Below are 20,779 nucleotides of genomic sequence, written 5' to 3'. Positions count from 1 at the left end.
CTTGGACTGTAAATCATTAACTCTTAGTGCAGTGATGGCAGAGGTACAGGAGGTTAAGTTGCCTGAAAAAGGGGAGGGCATGACCCACTCTTGCCAGCTGTTGATCTGTGAGGCTTCAGGCTTCTGTGTCAGAATTTTGTTAGCATTTTTGCTGTCTTGTGTCAGTTTTTGGTCCCTGGTGCTGGAGGGCTGAGACGGATGTGGCAGCAGGCTGGGAGGAGGGAGAGAGTGCGGAGGTGGGGGTGGAGTGTGCCCTAGTTATCTCGGAGGTTCCTGTCTGGTTTAAACACACCTTATTTTAGTTCTATGGGAACTTCATTTACATAGCTTTTTTTTTTAGCTTTCCCAAGAAAGTGTCTTGGGCTAGCTGTGCTTCTGGCTGAGGTACAATTTTGGTGTAATCTAAGCAATGTAAATCGGTGCTCCTCTGCCTTCACCCAGTCGGGCTGAAAGGCAGGGAAGCAGGTTCAAAGACTAAATAAAATCACTGTGAGCCAACTCTGGCTTTCCTTGCAGAGCATTTGTTTACCAGGGCCCTGTGAGGATGTTTTCTTACCCTTCCTGTTGCATCTTTGTTAAACAGGGAGCCTTAAAGGAAGAGGAGAGTAAGCACTTGCTTAGCTTGAGAGTTTTGGCTTCTCGGTGGAGTATGGTTAGTGCAGGCAGGGCAGTGCTTGTATGCCCATGCAGCCTCTAATACCCCTGGCTGCCACCTCCAGTGACTCAAAATTGTTTAAAACTTAGGGGAGCTGGTATGTGGGAGTGAAAACAGCTCTTCTCCCCCCTGCCTGGCTGCTTGGCAAGTTATGCCTTGCTGTTGGGTTGGATGGCTTATGGCAAATTGCGTGCCATCCTGTCTGTACTCCAGGCTAATTGGGATACTTAATTGGTGTGTGCAGACATGCCTAACTAGTGGGTTACGTGCTCCTCTCCATCTCTTACGCTTTTCTGCATGGCGGAGCCTCTGATGGGAAGTCTCCCTTCAGCCTGTTGTAGGAAAGTGTCAGTTCAAAGGCTCTTGAGATGTAGGATTTTGTTCTGTTTGTCTCCAGCCAGCTGCAAGAGAAGGGGTTTCACTGCTGGCTGTGCCATGCTTCCCAAAAATATATTGCTGCCTTCAGTTTCTCGGGGGAAAGGGGCAAGTCTTGCCGCTCTCTGGTGTCCAGGCACCGGGGAGGAGAGGTTAAACCCCACTTGATGGCAGGGAAGGACCGTGGCAGTGACAAGCAGCAGTCTCGGCCGAGCTGCTGTGGTAGCTGCTGGCAGCGGAGGCAGGGCGAGGGAAAGCTGGGATCCAGCTCCTTGCCTCAGGAGTTGCCACATACTGTGAAGTGGGAGGCCTGTGGCTGGTAAATGGACTTGTCAGCAGTCTGTGACGCAACTCCGAGTTGGAAATGAAGTCAGAGTACTTCCTTGTAACCCAATTCCTCCTCTTCTGGCCCCTTGTCATTTCAAGCAGCTGGTTTCTGGGTTCACAAAGCTGAAGTGATTTGAGAAGGCAAGGCTTTATACTACTGTAATGCTACAGCTTTGGAGTTGCTAAATTGATAAAAATCCCCCATCGTAACAAATTATCCTGGTGCTGCTTAAACACAGCCTGAACTGAAGGACAGTTTTAAAAGCTCTCCCCATCTTGTTTTAAAATGTGCTTATCAGGTTCGTATCTCGCATTCCTGGAAAGACATTTTCTGTGGCTGGAAGGGCTGTGGAGCTGGGAAGGATCCAAATAGCTTTTCCTCCTGAGCCTCATGGAGTGGGTTAAGCAGCTGGGTAGAAACCTTTCCTCTGCCGGCACGGGGCCAGAAGGTGGCTCCTGCACCCGCCACGAGCCAGCTGCTGGCAGGGGAAGGAAGCTGATTGCTTATAAAGAGGGGAAAAAACTTCCTCCCTTTTTAGTTTTCTTACTTTTGTGGTTAAGGGAGTGATGTCTTGGGGCTGGAAGAAGCAGCTACTGCGCTGGGCACGTGTCCCACCGTCCCCTTGGCCTTTTACCATCCCACCCCAGTGCTCTCCCTCTGTCTCACAGTTTTGCTGCCCCAGATGGGTGCTGGGAGAGGTGCTGGTGGGGCCAGGGAGAGCTGGATACCCCCATTGCCCCCTCTTGGGTACCCAGCTGAGCCAGCCCAGCTCCATCCCTTGGCTTTGCCCACTCAGCGTGGGCAGGGGGTGGATGCCAGAGCAAAAGGAAAATGAATGATGTAGGGAACATAGTTGGGTTTGTTCTGGTTTGGGTTTTTTTTTTTTTCCCACTTGGTTTAGCTCAAGGCCAGGAGGGATTTACTGTAAGCTTAGGACATGGTTGTTGTCAGAGAAGTAAAATTAGATTATTTTTCAAATAAGCTGTAGAAAAAAAAATATTTAAAAAAGCTGCAACTTGCTTCCTTCCCTTAGCAAGTCTGTTGAGCTGGCTCAGGCTGGCCTGCTGCAGTCCTGGCAGTGTTTTCAGTGACAGCTGCCTAGGGACGATGTTTTTATTAAACAGCAATAGTATCTGCATCAAGATACCTCTGTTTTCTTGCATGCTGCTGCTGGCTTGGAGCAGGTAAGACGCCTCCCTCCGCTCCCACGGACCTCTGGCTGTGCTTCAGCTCTGCAGCTGCTTCCCTGGGACGCGGCTGTTGTCAACTGGGCTGTTTTACCCTGCACCAGCCAGCAAGTAAATCTTCATGTCAGCGCTAGCCCACAGCGGGAGAGCAGCAGTTAAACACCGTGTTCATCTAGCTCAAGAGATAAATGTTTTTGTAGGAGAGGAAAAAACCCAACTAGCCAAGCCTGAAATTCTTTGCTATAAACAGCCCAAAATCCATTGCCAGGAGCACAACCGTGCTGGTTTGTGGTCCCTGGGCCTTGGCTGCCTTTTGGTTGAAGCTGCAGCTGGAAACTTGTGCAAAGATCACAGCCAAGTGGCTGTGGCCAGGGCTTGGGAAGGTTTTTTTTTGGGTGCCAGCAAATGCTGGTGACCCTGGAAGTGCGTTCTACAGGAGGGCAGCAGGATGTTGTTGAGGATGTGTGTAGCTGCTGAGTGGTTTTGAGCCATTAGAGCTGCATTCATCACCTTCCACTTCTGGCAGAAAGGAGCCAAACACCCTAGGAGGCCTTTTTAGACTATTTTGGTGTGTGATACTGACCTTGACAACGAGGCAGTGGCTGAACGTGGTGAGAAAAATGCTGAGCAATCATTTCTCTGCAGCCCTACCGATACCCTGGGAGCGACCAGCAGCGGTGGGAGGCATTTCGGAGAGCGGCCCCATTCCCTCCCATCCTCGGCAAGGTGCGGGCATGCCGGCAGCCCTGCCAAAGCAATGCAGCTGTTTGATTTTTATAGGGATTGTCCAAAAAACCTAGATGTCCGGAATGGATTTAAGGATTAGCTTCCCAAATTCTTTGTAATAGAGTAGCTGAGAAAAGGCCACGTAAAGCTGGATGCTCCCTCCCGGCTCGCTGTCTAGGAAAACCCCACTGCTGCTACTGGAATAGTCTGGTTCAAGGGCTCTGTGGGCTGCAGCCATAAAAGTGCCTCTAGCTGCTGGTGCTTGGTCGAGCTGCCCACAAAAAGGCGTTTAAGGGGCTCGGTGCAGCCCTTCACCCATCGGCTTTGGCAATCACCTCCTGGCAGTCTGTGCTGTCCAGTTCACCTGGCGTGGTGGGGCGAAGAATGCTTTGACCCCCATAAACCCACTTGATTTTTAAGCTGAACGGGCAAGATAGCAGCTGCCTGCAAGTAGAAGGGTTTTGTGTTCACAGCCAGCTCGTTCACTGCGGGTCGGGCAGTTTTGGCAAGGATGCGCAGGAGGAAAATCTCGGGGTGCTCGGGCTGGTGGACCCTGCGCAGATGCAGCCCTCGGTGCTTCCAGCATCTCCCATCGCTGGAGTTTAAATGGGGTCTTCCCAAGGCTGGGCTTGGCCGGGTGATAGAGGGAGGCTTTTCAGGAATCCGTGCTGGGTTTTATGTGAGCCTCTCTGGAAGAAAAAGAGAGACCTTGAATTAGACGTGGGAAGCCCAGGGAGGGTTGGTCTCATTTCCCTCCCCCAGTGCTATCAGCTCTCCCACCAGAGACTGGTGGGGGCAGCTGGATGGGTGCAGGCGCAGGCCCAGGTGGCTGAGGAAGGACTTTCCATCGTTTCCTTCATGGCTTTTAATCAATTCTTTGCCCGTGCCTGTTCCCCTGGTGCTTGGTACCTGGTTATCTGTCTAAAAGCCTTCCCCATCTCCCAGAGGTGTTCAGGTCCCCGTGGAAATCCCACTTCCAAGAACAGGCTCCAGAGGTAAAACTAGTTAATGGAGTAGAGGGAAAAAGAAACAATTGTTCTCCTCCTTTCAAGACTGAAACTCCACTACTGGAGCTTCTCCCTTCTATTTATTTCCCTGTAATTGCAAACATACTGGCTGCAAAAGCCCAAACCCGTGTGTAACGCCCCTCTCACGTGGCTGCACTTCTCCGAGGAAGGCATTTTGGCTGAGGTACACCTAAGACCGGTACCGAGCAGCTCCTTGCAGTGAAGTTTGCCGAGCTGGGCAGGAGAACAGGGTTGCTGGAAGTTGAGCTGCTGGTGCTCGAATCTCGCTCGTCAGACCTGGGTGCGGTGAGCTGAAGTGATGCTCAATGGCACCTATGTTCATTGACCCCTCTGGTTTACAGGTGGCCCTTGTTTCCCATCCAAAAGTATTTATCGATTCCTTATTCCAAAATGCAATGAACTGAAAAAATTTTTGAGTTTGATGAGAGAGCTGAAGGTGGAAGAGTTTGACAGACAAGAGATGTGAACCTTAATATGCCTGCTGCAGCACTGGGTGCTGAGCTTTTCTGGAAAGGGCGTTTTTTTGATCTTTCCCATTGGAGTTCACCATCATTGTGCAAATAATTAAACACTCTACGAGAAAGGCTGACCCCGCAGCCTGGTAGCCAGACAGAGTCTTGGTTAGAAGGGCCAAGAGAGAGTCCTTTGGTCCTGGCACCGGTATGAGACACGGGGCAGGTTGTACCCAGCCACAGCTCTTTGAAAAGCCCAAGAAGCAGAGCTATCCTCCAGGTGAGCCTGGAGCAATGGTCTGCTCCGATAGCGCGTTAGCGAGAAAAATGATTTGTTAGGAGTCAATAAATCCAGTGATTAATGAAAATGCCATCCTGGTGACAGGGACACGTGAACGTGGGTGGGCATAGCTGACACGCAGGAGGTACGTTCGGCTGGAGCCAACTCCAAGCAGCTGGTGAAGACGATATGTGGCTGACTGAAAGCACAGACGACATTTAGGGAGCATCCACTGGGATCACAGCAGCTAGTAAGCTGCGGTCCCACTCCGAGCTCTGTGTCAAAGACGCGGTGTCAGCAGCAGAGGTCTCCCAATATTCACATGTGGTGCCTTCTGCTCCCATGCCTCTGGCAGTCCTGCCTGTCCCACCGGCAGCCTCCGGGCAGGGCAGTGGAGGAGGCAGGCAGATGTTTAGAATCATAGAATATCTCGAGTTGGAAGGGACCCATGAGGATCATCGAGTCCAACTGGGACTCAGCTGGGAAGTTCTTCCTGATCCCTGGGAAGACTTAGAGTCATTAAGTTTGGAAAAGATCTCTAAGATCATCAAGTCCAACCATCAACCCAACACCACCATGCCCATTAAACCATGTCCAAAAGTGCCACGTCTATGTGGTTTTTTAACACCTCCAGGGATGGTGACTCAACCACCTCCCTGGGCAGCCTGTTCCAATGCCTGACAACCCTTTCAGTAAAGAAATTTTTCCTAATATCCAATCTAAACCTCGCCTGGTGCAACTTGAGGCCATTTCCCCTTGTGCTATTGCTTGTTACTTGCTAGAAGAGACCAGCACAAAACTCACTTCACCCTCCTTTAAGGTAGTTGTAGAGAGCGATCAGGTCTCCCCTCAGCCTCCTTTTCTCCAGACTAAACAACCCCAGTTCCCTCAGCCGCTCCTCATAAGACTTGTGCTCCAGACCCTTCACCGGCTTTGTTACTGTTCTCCAGACACGCTCCAGCACCTCCCTGTCTTTTTCCTTAGATCCGTGAGCTGGCCAGGAGCGGAGCACGGCAGCGCTGTGACCAGCCTGTCCCATGCTGGGTTCAAATCCAGCCTCTGCTCCTCCACGTAGTAGTGGGAGCCTCCAGGCACGCACCTTCTCGCCCATTCCCAGCCCACTGGCGTGGGGATGTCTCATCGCTGCCGCCTTGCATCGGCTCAGGTCCATGCCGGTACCGCCTGGCCTTCCTGAGTATGACAGTTGTGATGATTCAAAGAACTGGTCATTTGGGAGAAATAATGCTAGAGTGTAGATATGCTTTTAATCTCATTTAATGGCATTTAGCACATTGATACTTCTGCTTGTGCCTATGGGACTTGCTCATGGATCAATGTTTCGACCGCTAACGTTCAAGAACATCTGCACAAGCAGAGTTGAGCAGTGAGCAGAGACGGCAGCACATGGGAAGACCAGCAGGGAGTCGGTGTTCATCACTGCTGAGGGTTCAGAGTTTAAATTAATCCGAATGTGGGGGCTGGGGAATCAGACTTGAACGCCTACAAGCCTCCTCCTCCTCTCTTTCGGCAGATGGCGATCCTGCTAACAGCACTTGCCTAAGGTCCCCTTGCAGAACAAGCGGAGCAGAGCTGGAGAGTTTTTGCTGGTTATTACGTGCTGGATCCAAATGAGGTTGCCCCGAATGCTAAATCATTATCGCAGCCTCGCATGCGGTTTGACCGGGCTCACGGTGCCTTCAGCTACTGCAGAAGGGAGAATGCGGAGCCCACGGCAGCATGTCTAACCCTGCCGCGTCTGTCTCGAGGGCAGTTTGTGCTGCAAGACCCCGTGGCTTGGCTGCAGGCTGGATGATGACCTGCTGACGGCACCTAAAAACTCCATCTCCGTCTTTACCTCGTGCTCCCACCCGGCAGGAGCCAGCGGAGTCCCTGAATCCACAGCACAGGTCCTGGTGTTGGCACCAGGAGAGCAGCTTTCATCCCCTAGGTCAGCATCTCTGTGGGCTCGTTGTGCCCTTCTCACATGGATTTTGTGGCTGCTTTGGGGGCTGAAATTCCAGTTGCACCCTAACAAGCTAGAAAGCCTTTAAAATCATGCAGGAAGCAGATAAAAAAGTGCTTCACGAGCTGCCTGGCTTCTGGACTGTCCACTGGGTATCTTTTCTTAGTTTATCCTGGCATAGTGTTTCCTAGTTCCGTTTCCTAGTTCCATTTTTTGAAATGGAGTTTCCTCACTGTCCCATTCCCCATTTTACCTTGAAAACTGGTGCTACTCCAGAGAAGGCTGCAAGTGAACTAGGGCACCTTGGCTTTCCTCAACCTTTCTATTGCTCGTTGGTTGAAAACTCCACTGCTCGTTTCCTTCTGGCACTCTCCGTGTTTTTAATGATGCCCATTAAGATCAGTTTTATTGTAAATAACATAAACCCCAGAAAAAATGGTGTACTCGGTACACTTTGCATTGCTCCCAAGTAGAGCCTATTTACCCTGTCCAAAGGCACTCTGCAGATCAATAACATACCTACTTAGATCTTCTGGCTTTTCACACTGACTGATTACGACCCTCTCAACTGATTGGGAAGCAGTATACTCACATGAAACCAAAAATACAAGCAGATCCAAAATACCTTCCTGCTAAGCTAATCCTGCTGGGGATCCCACTAAAGGTAACAATTTCCCACCTGAAATGGCACAGTCATTTTTACTTGTGGCACTGAATTACAACACTACTAAATCAGGATTGCACGGCGTTGTCCTGCGTGGTTTGAGAAGATCACGTGAGGAGCAACGCAAGGGAGAAGCTGACCTAGACTTTCTAGGTACCTTAGCTGCTCAAATAGGACATGAATGCAGCAGAGGAGCCCAGCTCATGAAAAGCAAGAGTTTTCATCCCACACACTTCCGAATGCAAGTCTCTGCAGGACTCGAACAGCGCGAGGAGGACGGCAATGTGTGCGGGCTCTGGCTATTGCTGGGGAGCACAAAACGTACCGTAGCAAGCCACGAAAGCTGATTTCCTGGGTTCCTCTCGGCATCCTCAGATATCTCCTGCAGCTGTCAGCAAGCTGGGTCCTGCTCAGACAGCCCGAGGAGATGGGAGTCAACGGCGGTATTTATGAAAGCACACACGCTTCCCTGGAACGTGATTTGCTTTTCCAAAAGCCTCAGTAGTCCACCTGCTAGGAACTGGACACTTCATGCCAGGGAAAGCTGAGCACCAGCAGGAAGCGTATCTGTAGCGAGATACTTACACAAACAATTCTAGGAAAAATGAATTGAGCAAAATTAAAATGTGTGACTTACGCGTAAGGGGTCAGAGTTGTTTTACAAACCTCCGAAGGCGTTTGACCCCCCCTCCGAATCTTTCATTGCTTTCAAGTGGATGAATAATGGAATGTTTGCTTTTCACGCAGACCAATTATTTTATTACTATGTGCAGAAGTGATGCACACATCTGAAGGACCTGAGGGAATGTGAAAGTTGTGCTATAAAATCTCACCGTCTGCTTCATTTACAGGTATGCTAATGAGTTTTTTTCCACTCTGCTTTCTTGGCTCTTTTTTTAACAGAAAAGCTTTGAGAATATAATTAAATAGTCCTGTCCCATCTCCCTCCCTGCTCCCCCGCAAAAAGGATGCTGAATAGACAACCCTTGCAATGTGCATTCCAAAAATGGGGGGAACAGAGACACGGATACATTAAGGAATCTTCCCCAAAACACATGGAAACCCAGTGGCAAAGCCAGCAATAAAAACACGGTTTGAAAAAAAACCTTCATACCTATGCTACCTAAATGACAACACGTGGTCAGTCAATAATGTAGAACATTGTGTGGTAAAAATTAAAATAATGGTTTTATTGATATGCTTAAACATGAAACATAGGTAACATCATAAAAAAACCAAACAAAAGATAAATCTACTCCTTGATGTACCTAATAGACAGACATTTCATTTTTTTTCTCAGTAATCACCTGGAGGGGATCGTGGTCTTCCCACTGACCTGCGTATCAAACAGCCTTCGCTTTAGGGGTTTTTTAACTGTCTTGATTTGTTCCCATGGAGCCTAAGGACTGCGATGAGCACCGCGGTTATGGCTGTTTTTCCTAAAGCCTGATCCCAAAAGAAGCATCGTGTCTGTTCCACCCAAACACTGCACAAAGCGTTGTGCATCTTTGCAGCCGTCCAGACGAAGCCCTGACAGATCCCAGCAGAAGTGAGGGTATTAACCCGGTTCTACTGGAGTGCAAAACCACCAAGTTACGGGTTCCTCTAGGACACATTTTCCTTCAGACTCATCGAGGCCTGGAAAAGCCACAAAGCTATCAAGAAAAACTAAGATCAGAACTCAAAAGATTTCTAATAAAGATAAATCTAATACAAGTTTCATCTATAAATATTTTTCCTGTCAAAAGACAAAACACTTATAGAAACGTACAAGAAATATTCCTTGGAAAAAAAATGAAGCTACGGAAAATTACAAACTATCAGCTGCTTTAATTTAATTTGAACCTTGCAGAAAATTGCGCTGTGCTCAGTCCTGTCTGTAAACCCACCACGGTTCCCTCAGTGCAATCAATCTAATTCTCTCTTTGTAAACGCTTTTGTTAATCACTCTTATCTTCTCCTTGGTAGTGCCGGTATTCTGGCTTCAGCTCCCATGTGTTTTTGTGGGTCCCCTTCACGTTGTAGATGCCTATTTCTCTTAGAATTTCTTTCAAGTATATCTGAAAGGAAACAAAAAAATTCAAATTATGCAGGCAGGTGATTGCCACAATTCCTATACGATATCACGCGATCTGCTCAATCACATCTACTCGCTTCATGAAAACGAGTCGCTGGACAGCAAGGCTGGCCGATCCGCACCGATTTGTGCCGTAACGACTCTGTGACGGTCTTCAACCCCCAGGCACCGAGAGGTATGAGAGCAGCCCCAGGAATGCAGCAGGGAGCACCCAAGCCCCAGGGGTGACGGCTCCCAGGCAGTCCCAGGGTGCGGAGAGGCAGGTACTAGCTAGAGGGATGCTCCGCCGGCTGCCGAAACGAAGCTCCACGAGGGTCTCATCGCACACATCTTCCCCCTGTTGGAATTTCTCCACCTAAGCTAAAAGGTCTTGGCTTTTCGTCTGGCTTGGGCTGGGATTATCTTGAAACTCCTTGTCTTATTCAGACCCCATCAAAGCCCCCAGCTGTTGGTTTTCATGCCATTTTGCAAAGCTTTAAGCATTTTATCACGGCCTCGTTTTTAGAGAAGAGCTGAGGAGGTGCCAGAGAATTTTCTAATACATTAAAATATTAAGGCTAGGAAGAGAAATAAAAAAAAACAACAAGCAAAGCTATGATACCAGTGGTATAACCTTTGACACAAGACAGCTCACTAATATCACCCTCCTCTACTCTTTACAATAAGCACCAGTAATTTGTTTCATTTTTCAAAAAGCTGTTTGCCTGCTTGTTTGTTTAAATATTAATCGGGACCGACTTGAGGGGATTGCCATGGCAACCGCAGACCACGGTTTAAGAATCCCCACATTAAATTTGTAATTGCTTTAGTTTGAGCAATTTAATCCTCTTTGAGTGCCTATATTGAACTGGAGTTACTGGAACCCTTGTATTTTCTGTACCTACAGTTCCACTAAGTGAAAATATCAACATACTCCAACTCATAAAAAAAGCAAATATTTATTGATGACGTAGGAAAAAAAGAAAGGCCGATTGCCCGGTCTCTTCCTTACACTCCTCCCATTTTTCTGCTAAAAGGAAAAGTTAGGAAATAAATACAAAGTATATTCTCAGTCAGTAAAAAAAGTCTCTTTTAGAGAAACCGACTGTTTCTCTCCAGGTACGCATCAAAAATTTACAAAGCAAAAAAATCCAGATCCCACGCTAACAACAATACTTCATTTGGACTCACGTAGCAAAGTGGTTCTTAAAAACCTCTCTCCAAGCAACGAGGAGTGTTTAAAAGACCACTTTGTCCAACAAGTAAGAAAGGTGACTATACACTGCGTATACAAACTAGTTTCTTGGGGTCTCGTCTTTGACCAAAGCGGCTGCGGGCAGGAGCCGTGCGTGGGGAGCAGGGGGTACATTCTGCACAGCGGGGACGGCTCTTCAGTTTTCGAGGGTGCCCGATGCAAACCCCAGCAGGTGGCAGCAGGAGATCAATATACATCTCTCCGCACACTTTTCCACATCCCATCTATTGCAGAGATGCTGTCATTATTGGAGAGTCAGGTACCCAAGACGAACCTACTCGCTACAACAGCAATTAGCGTGCGAACGGTATCGTACGACAACGCCGCTGTTGTGCAATGCGTTTTTTAAAAGGTGATAAAAACAGGTGAAAAAGCGATTTCTACCGGGTACCTGCATATCCGCTGCTTTGTTTGCAATCCTTGTGCACGCACGCAAGGTAGCTTTCAGTAATGTCCCTGACAGGCACTTCAAAAGATGGCAGAGTGGGTGGAAAAGAACACTCAGATTCAAGGTCAAATTCTGCTCTAGACCACACGGACAGATTAATGAGAATTGGAAAAAAAAAAATAATCGCACCGAGTCCCCCGAAGTACATCTGTGTGCGGTTCCCGGGCTCAGAGACGTAGTCTGCGTCGGGGAAGCCAGGTCACCAGGCGTGAGGACGGCGCAGGGCTCGGGCAGAACAAAACCCCGCGGCTGCGGGCTCTGCGGCTCTTTGGGTTGACGTTTTGCACGAGGCAGTTCTCGCCCCTTGCTACTTGCTCACGCCTCCAAACCACCCACCCAGTTAAACGAAGGTTAATTTTAATTTCAACTTGTTTTCAGACCCAATTTCCCAGGCAGTTCTGCTTCTATCTGGGCAAAACTTCCAACAGTTTTGATTCAACAGCATAACGAAATGAAAGAAAACCAACCCAAACTGAATAGCGAGGTAATGTCTGTGCCACAAGTAAGGGCACTTCAAGCTGGGATGGTGAACTGCAGCAGCTGAGGATTTGCAACATCTTCCTATTTGCCACCTCTGCTGCCAGGGAGAAACAAGCAGCAGTGGTTTTGGGGAGGGCAGCTGACAGCTTTAACCTCCCAAAATCACTCTGCGTGCACATACAATGCCGAACTGTTGGAGCTTTTAGACCATCACAAATCAGGGATAATCCGGCTGTACTGTACCGTATCTGAGTTCAAGTGGCTTGATGAGATGCGTTCAGGGGACGTTATGATTTTTCCTTCAGGATCACTTCTCCTTCCAGAAACCAGGACCCTCCACCTTGGGTCTGCGCTGTGCCGAGTTGGTCTATACATCTTGAAGCGTACTACTCGGTCTGAATACTATATCATCAAAAGAAACCTCCCACCTCCTCCAGTGATGCCAAATACTGAATTTCAGAGCCTGGTGAGCACTAATGCGGATCCCACAATTTCTTCTCAGAAAGGGATTCAATATGTTTATATACACGTAAATCTAACACAGAAGCTAATCTGTAGGTAATCTGTTGTACATTTAAGGCATCCTCTGCTCTGTTTCACCCTCCCTCGTGATTTTTTCCATAAAAAATGAAACGTTATTATAGAATTATGGGATAAAAGTTTCTGAGACAGGAGTTAAGTTCCAAGCTCTGAAAATCCTTCTGAAATTTTGAGGGAAGAACCCCCCTCCACACTTAGGATACTTAAGCTGAAACAAAAGAAAAACCTGCAAGCAGTCTACCCCATTTTGAAAAAATACAGTTCTTATTAGACCACTGGTTCCATACTGGTTCCATTCGTCATAAATATTTGATTGTTCACATAAAAAGCGTATTATGTTCTCAGCCATTAAGTCCAATTCTAGAATTACTGCAATATTTTCAGGGAGCGCTCGATACTTACATCTGAGTAGGTGGCAACAGGTTTGCCTACTACTGCAAAATGTTATTTTTCATTAAAAAGAAAAACAAATAAAACCAGATTTCCCTAATATAACAGTAGTTTGCATTCAAAGTAGACTCGCTTTGTGATTTCATGATTGCAAAATAAAGATGGCAGCAGTTTCCCCTGTAACACGCAACATATTCTGTAGCAAGGGTTTACTTTACATTTACCACTACGTAAGAAAAATACCCTTATTTTTTTGTTACTTCACTAACGAAGACGTTGATTCCCTTAGACAAATGTGTTTTAAATATTATTAGCCCATGATGTAAGCACCTAGAACTTCATTTTAATGGGAGCTGAGGAGAGAGCAGCAGCAGCAGCAGCTTTTTTCCCTCGCGTCTCAAAATAACCTCAACATTTAGAAACTCAGAAGGGAAATTACATACCCAGACAATCTTAGACACTATGACAGAAAAGAAAGCAGTGAACACTCAGCAGAGATTAATTAGCAGCCAACCTCTGTACAGCATGGGGAAAGCATGCCTATTCACCTGTTGGCATTTTAGATTTTTTTTGTCAGGTATAGCTGCTCTGTGAACAATAAAGTCACAGTGGGCATTAGGAACAGATACTTGATTTGCAGAAAAAACCTGAAAGTTGCACACCAGAGGTTGAAGTCTGCAGCACCAGGGATGCTCACACACGGAGCGAACACCGCCTGAGCAGCAGGAACCAAGGGAAAGTATTTTTAAATGGAAATGGATGCCGTTAGCAACTCCCTACAGAAGTTTTTAATGGGAACCCAGATGGGAAATTAGGATAGCTTTAGATGATGGGTAGATGATGTACTGAAAGATAGTTTTGAATTTATTGCCATACTGGCTAGCCAGTGAATGAAGAAAGGCATCAGGAAGAGGATTTTGGATATTTCTTTTCTCAGGGTATCCAGGTCTGAGGATGCTGGATGGGCACCAACACCTACGGCGAAAGCCCGGCTGGGAATGAACACGAAAACCCTAACTGTCCCACACAGCTCGAAACGGAGACTGCAGAGCCCATTCAGGGGAAGAGGGTTTAATGGTTTGATTAATCTCAAGAGCCCTATGGGACTTTTAGCCGTCAGTAGAGAGACTCAAATAAACAGATGCAAAGATATAGCTCAAATAACGTGCGATGTTAGGTCAAATTAGTCTACAATTTCCTTTTAATGTATCTATTTTACTACAACGGTTGAAAAAAAAAAAAGGCTAGATTTGCTGAGGTGAAATTACACAGCACAGATCTACTATGCTACGGGCAGAATATATTGAGGAGCATACGGTGACAGCAGAGGTATATAGACAGGCATAGAAATTCATCAAAAATGTAAAAAATGTATTCGTGTGAGGTGTTTTGCTCTATACATCTAATCTAATAACTACCCTATACATCTAATCCTTAGGGCAGCGACCAAGATAAAAATTGGATTAATCTTGCCCAACTTTTGGTGCTTAATGAAGAAACTTGTGTCAGAAGCACAGCTTTTCCAGGCTCCTCTGAGCTGACGCAGAGAGACAGGTACGTTCAAGAATTAAATCACATCACAGGAGGAAGAAAACTTTTGCTCTCCCATGGCCTAAGTGGGAGTTGTGGGTGACTATTTCTAGCTGTAGTCATGCTAGAAAGGATAAATCTGCACCTACTTACTTCAAAGTGGTTGAGATAGTGACCGTCACACCTATGTCTTACAAAAAAAAAAAACAATTTAAAATTTTCTTGCCACTCCCTCCATACCTTCTTCCTATTCCTTCCTCCTCCTCAGCTCCCATGATCCACACACTTTCTCTGCCACACAGATAAGGAGTTGACTCATTAGATGAATGGAATAGAGGACGCAAATACATTATCCAACTAGTTTCTTCCAAGGTACTAGAACACTGTGAACCTACGTGCATTTGAACTGGGTAACGTCTTTGTGCAGCTTCTTAACCAAACAGATTGTGCACCTTATACAAATCCTCTGATACAGATCCACTTAATTCTAAATGTGAAGTGAGCAAAACTAGTAAGCATCTTCATTTTTTCCCCTCTTCCAGAGGAATAATTTTTTCCATAGTCCAGCTGTCACTGTTTCTTCTTCTGCCTTGGCTCTAACAACTTTTGAAATTGTTGCTCCATTTAGACTCAAACATAATTAAGTCCCTTTAAGTATTCTGAAAACTGCAGCTGGGTTGAGGATAGATATTGAAGTCAGCAGTGAAAAACATCGAAAGCACCAGAGATACTTCACGTCCCCCTGCTCTGGCCTGGTCTGCTCAAGGAAAGCTTGAACACGGGAAGAAGGGAAAGAACTGGAAAGTTAGGGTTCATAAAGGAAGGGGCTGGCAGACACTGCAGGATAACAAAATCATCATGTAAGCACACCTCTTCACGCTTTTCTTGCTTGTGTATCATAACAGGGTTTAAAAAAAAAAATCAAAATAAATCCCAAATATCAAACCCCTAAACTCTTAGTCTAAAATTTATTCTATTTGTAAAGGAAATCAAGTGATGATGCCCGAGCTCCTAAAGTGGATAATATGTGCATTTAATACTAATTCCATGAAACACAATTTTCTAGACCCACAGAAAAAGAGTAACCCCTGTTGCTATGCCAAGGTAAAGTTCAGAAACTGGAGGAGGACTGATCACTCACACAAGCTCTCTGCTGCCGACAGCAACACAACTAGGCTGTTACTTCAGTGAGGACAGGAGTAGCATGGGAGACATCAGAGCATTACAGAATTTGGTTTCTAGTATTAAAGCAAACCTAAATAAGAAAGAGACCATTTAGGTTACTTAAACCACCTCTGTCAAGAAAAAGCATACTCACTACAATGCTTGGTATCCTACACAGTTCTACAATGGCGAACTTAAAACTTGATGATTTCTGTTTGTTGTAAAACATATTTAGAGAGCTGTTTCAAAGGCATATAGTATACATTGAGCTATTTTCTGGATAAGAAAAATATACACAATAGTAACTACTGAAAATGGTTATATTAAAAGACTACTAGTACGTACCACCGGCTGTTTGGTTATGTCCACCAGGTCTTTAATGTTGTAATACTGATGTTTCTCAAAGGCTGAAAAAAGCATGTCCAACACTTGTTGTTTATCAGCTCGAGCCCGTTTTCCATCTTCTTTCTTCTTCTTCTCATATTCAATCTATCAGATACAAAACACATTTTAAAGGCATTCATATGTAATGCTGTATAATTCTTAGTGCTGAACATCAAGACATAAAAAACCTCTTCTATTTAATAAAACACTGTTCAATGACTCAGTGCTTTTCATCTGCAAAATTTTCTTTTGAGCATTCAAATGTTCTTTTATGAACATAAACTAAGTGTTTTGTCCTCAGCACAATAAGCTTTTCAGATATGTATCTCTGCTTTAACCGGTAAAAAAAACCCAGAAACAGAGCCTGCATGATGTGCCCAAACCTGGAGAGAGAATTCGTGTAAGTACAGGAATCCAAACTGAGACGGTATTTTCACTCCACCTCTGCTGACACCAGCTTCTGAAGGATAATGACAAATATCAACCAACCTACAAATTGCCGTACTCGGGGAAAAATCCACAGACCAACATGGCTACATCCAGAACCGTAACAACCACCTGCCCAAAGGATGCTCAAATGGCCCTCGGCTGTCGCCTCATCTGCTCCAGAAACAGCGCTCAAGGCAACCACTCCATCAACATAAAACCAAAAAACCCTTCACGCAAGTAGAAGTAGAAAAAAACCTTCCACGCAAGTAGAGGCCCCTCGTTGCCACGCATCATCCTGTTTCAGAATCTGTATTAAAAAGTACTTAACTATTATAAACTGCACAAGACGATCATGTATTTTTGCAGAAACTTTTATCGCCTCCAAAAATACTTCCTGTATTTCCTCAGATTCATCATCAGAAGGAACATTTGCACAGACCAGCACACCGCAAACAAACCCCGATCACCGCAGGGCACCAACCGCAACATCTGCCGGCACATCGCCTCATCCATCCCCAGTACCACCCTCGATAATGGAAAACCGTCAAGCTCCTTGGAACCAACAGAGGTCACCCAGAAGGTAATATAATTCATGTAATCATCAAGTTCCTTCAGGCAAACTGCGTGGGTGAATCCGAAGTGGCACAATGTACAGCAGCAGATGCACATGATCATTGAGGGACGCACGCCTGGCTGCCAGTGGGATAATTTTGTATGGGAGTCGTTCGGCCTCTGCTGTCTCAAACCTGATCCTCAAAAGGAAGACCTTCAGGGAAGAAGCCTAGAAATGAAAATTCACAGTTCTACTGGATACTAAAACCCATATTTTTAAGGAGAGAGATTAGTTTTATGGCACAATTTATTTTTTCCTGTGTTTCCTTGCCAGCTAACTCCCTCCTACTCTCCGAGTGAAAATAGCCTGTCTCTTGGTATCTGTCTCAAAGTGGCTAACGACTATTACCACCTTTGCCATTGCTCACAGGTCTCTGGCCAGCCAACTTTCTCTTTCAAATCCTGAAACAAATGTACATCATTAAGTTGAAGGCAGAATTCCCAACCTGTAGCTTGAAGTCTGTTGCTTCTGCTTAAAATCTAAGATGGGCTTGGGCAACCAAATACTTGTCTGCTTTTCCAACTGTATGTTAGTGTTATAAAAGATAAAACCTCTCCACGCAAACCCACACAATTGATTTTTACCCACTAATACACTTTGGTGTAATTATTGAACTCTTTAGCCTCTGCATTTAAAACAATTAATCTTCAAAACAGTAATGGCTTTGCAACAAGAGCAAACTGTAGCATCAAGTAAAACAGCTTCATGGTACATCACCTCGGTTGCCATGGTCTACAGCAGAACTGCTACGCCAGAGAAACTAGAGTAGGAACATAAATCTAGGACGTTGGCCTTCCTATAAACAATAGTTCGTCAAAACATTAGCTTCTTCTGAAAGTCCAACAGACAATTCATTAGGAGCCTCTATATACTTGAATATATGCACATGTTAACATTTTACAAGAGGAGGAGATGGATTATCCGGCCTTAATTTGTTGCCAGAAAGGCATCCAACACTTCAGAGGTCAAGCCCAGAAGACGGCAGGAGATGAAGGCGTCTCTATTTGCAATGTTTGACTGAGTTCTGGGTTCCTGCGTACATCTGAGGTCACTCTTCAGTGTAAAGACCTACGCATTTGTTTTTGAGGCTAGCGACTTTTCTCTGACTCAAAAGTACCCCAGTTGAAAGATGTGGTGTGAAAGACAAAGCCAGTTAGAGGCTCCATCACTCTGCCACAGCAGCAGCTCTTACGCCTGTTCTTACCAACCCTTCTGCAATTTTCTATCTCCCCAAACAACAAAAAGAAAATGAACAAGAAGAAGAAAAACAGAAACGGACAAACTGTGCCCTCCTCAGGTGGAAGGTCAAGCAGAAGTGATGGAAGAAACCAGTCTCCTCCTTTTCTGGTTTTTGTTTTGTTTTTAAGGAGCAAGAAGAAGAGTGAAGCACCGAGGTTGTTCCTTCTCTACATGCCAGAGCTATGGGAATAATGGGTAAGTAACATGGGCGGAATGGGAAAAGCTACCGGGACTCTCAAGACAATCTCTGAGAACAACAACAAAAAATCCACGGTACTGTTTGTACCTCTTCAAATGACATATAGCGAAAATGTGTTTAGCCAGCAACTAGCTACTAGCTACAACTCTCTCCATGTGGAGAAAAAAATTACTCGCTCTAAAATTGATGCTTCCTACACAAAGGAACAAAGTAACAATAAGGAAATTCTCAACATTATCTTCACTGATGTTCGGTCTCTGACAGGACAATTTCACGACTGAGTATAAAATCCTAATTATACCAGTAACAGTCTCCTGGAAAACAACATGAAGTAGTCTTTTTAACCAAAGCACAATCTTTTTTTTGCTGGTAAATTGTAATGCCCAGCATTCTTCTTTCTCTATTATTTTAGTGCCTTTGGTACACTCTCCCCAGTAGGAGCTTCTATTTTACATTCTCTGGATGAACTAAAGTAAATCAAAGAAGAGTGTTTGTATTCCCTATACAAATGCAGTGTGAATATTCTAATATTCTTAATTTATTAATGTATAAAATCAACTCGCGCAGAAAACTGATTATCAAACCCTCCCTTTGTTGAAAAGTTATTTGCAGCTGGCATCCCAGTTGCCCACATTTTAATTAGCAACACTCTAGCATTTCCCTCCAACTTCAGCAACAGCTCCCACTGTTGTCTAAAAACACGGAGCATGTTGTGAAGTGCTATTTAAAAAAAAAAAAAAAAAAAAAGGCATGGTATCTGTTGCTGTTTTCTTCTTTTTGCCTTGTGAATACACTGCTCATAGCAAGTTACAATGCAGCCTTTCATTTTTTTCCTTCTTGTTTTCTTTGCAAAGAGGATGCTTTATTCAGTAGGCTAAAGCCCTTTTTGAGAGTCATATTACAGAATGTATCTACACTGTAAACTAATTAGATTTCTTAAAAATTGTGTGGGTTTTAAATTTAAAAGGCATTAAAATACGATTTGATTTCAAGGAAGGACCATTTTAGAACAGGCTGTCGAGTGCAGAAGTTGCGAGTTTATCCCTGCAAGACTTCATACAGAAACCAATTTCTCTTTGTTTACCTTCTCAGGATGTTGCTAAGCTGGCTCAAAAGCTGCCAAAATTGCCTTCCTGAAGGTATCTTTAATACTGAAGCTGACGTATTGCACTGCTTCAGTAGACAGCTAATACAAAGGTGATAGAGAAGAGAGACTAAATCTAAAGTTTCATCTGAAGATGTCTGAAAGATGTCTTAAAGACTTCCCCATCCCCTGGACCACAGGTACCAGCGTCCACAGTACGGAAGAGTGGGAAGAGGGGAGACCACAAAGAAGCCTCTGAAGTGGTAACCAGGACCACTAGAGAACTTTGCTGCTGTATTACAAAAAATAATTAAGTCACAGAAAGAGTCCAGCTGCAAGAACGTTGCAACCTTGTAAACAGGAGTAATATTTACAGATATACAGAAAATGAAGGTCCCTTTCCCAGAGAAGAAAAGCTAAGTTACAATCCTGGCACATATCGTAATGGAATTGCAATTTCTTCTAATAAAAAGGTAGGCTCAATACAATTTCTTGGAAAAAAAAAATCACTTTCCCCATCCTTGTAGTCAAACAAGCTATTGCTATTTCCCATCCACATGTAATTTATTTCCCTCCTCCTTTCTATTTTATGTTCACTTATGGGTACATGGAGCTCCCACACTTCAGCCCCGTTCAATAATCTCTCCCTTCAGGAAATGTTATCCCTTTCTTTCTTATTTAGTAGATACTCATTCTTTCCTCAGAAACTCCCCAGAAGATGACTGAATGTATCAGCATGTACAGTAGTTTGTACATTTTTTTCTTCTTTCTTGTGAGACGTCTCGTCCCCAACAGGGCTGTCATACAGTTACAAGCAATGCAGCAAGTTTTAAGAAAGCAACTGCTGCTTGAAAACAGCAGAGAAATTTAACCAAGAGGTTTAAAAAGTTTATGGACTTGTTCTCCCAGTTGCACATCCTTTCAGCCATCTAACCTGAACCTTAATAAAAGATTTAATGAAAAGAAAGATGTTGTAGAAAGCAGCCGTGCCTGGGTCTTTAGAGTCAAGGCAAGGCCAAGAGTGACTCAAGTACAAGTATGGCCTACTCGATTTTTCCCATCAGAACACCATTAAGGTAGACACGAAAAGTAAACACGCTGCCAATGGATTTCCATTAGCATGGACAGCTACGTAACCAATAAAAACGTTACAATTAAGACACAACTTTTAAGAAGCCTGGTTACCTCCTGGTTATACCCCCTGAATCTCACACAAGACTTAAATTTCCATAACGATACAGCGACAGCAGTTTGGAACTGGAATAAAGATTCAAAGATTGTCTCCAGGCTGAGGTCATACTGTTGTAATT

The 20,779-nt window shown here is 45.1% G+C and overlaps 1 protein-coding gene across 1 annotated transcript in view; it reads right to left on the bottom strand.

Annotated features, from left to right (window-relative positions):
• Window positions 1-8,829: 8,829 nt before the first annotated feature.
• The window catches only part of GTF2F2 (general transcription factor IIF subunit 2), a 90,623-nt gene continuing 78,673 nt past the window's right edge, over window positions 8,830-20,779 (bottom strand). The window contains exons 8-9 of the mRNA XM_049815740.1: window positions 15,867-16,010; window positions 8,830-9,718 (exon numbers count right to left, since the gene is read on the bottom strand). Coding sequence (XP_049671697.1) covers window positions 9,599-9,718; window positions 15,867-16,010 — 264 coding nt within the window. The 3' untranslated portion in view covers window positions 8,830-9,598. The remainder of the gene's footprint in view (window positions 9,719-15,866; window positions 16,011-20,779) is intronic.

This window comes from Accipiter gentilis, chromosome 13, assembly GCF_929443795.1.
Source record: "Accipiter gentilis chromosome 13, bAccGen1.1, whole genome shotgun sequence".
Classification (NCBI taxonomy): domain Eukaryota; kingdom Metazoa; phylum Chordata; class Aves; order Accipitriformes; family Accipitridae; genus Astur; species Astur gentilis.
Note: the sequence above shows the minus strand (reverse complement) of the source record. Positions and strands in the feature narration are given on the sequence as shown.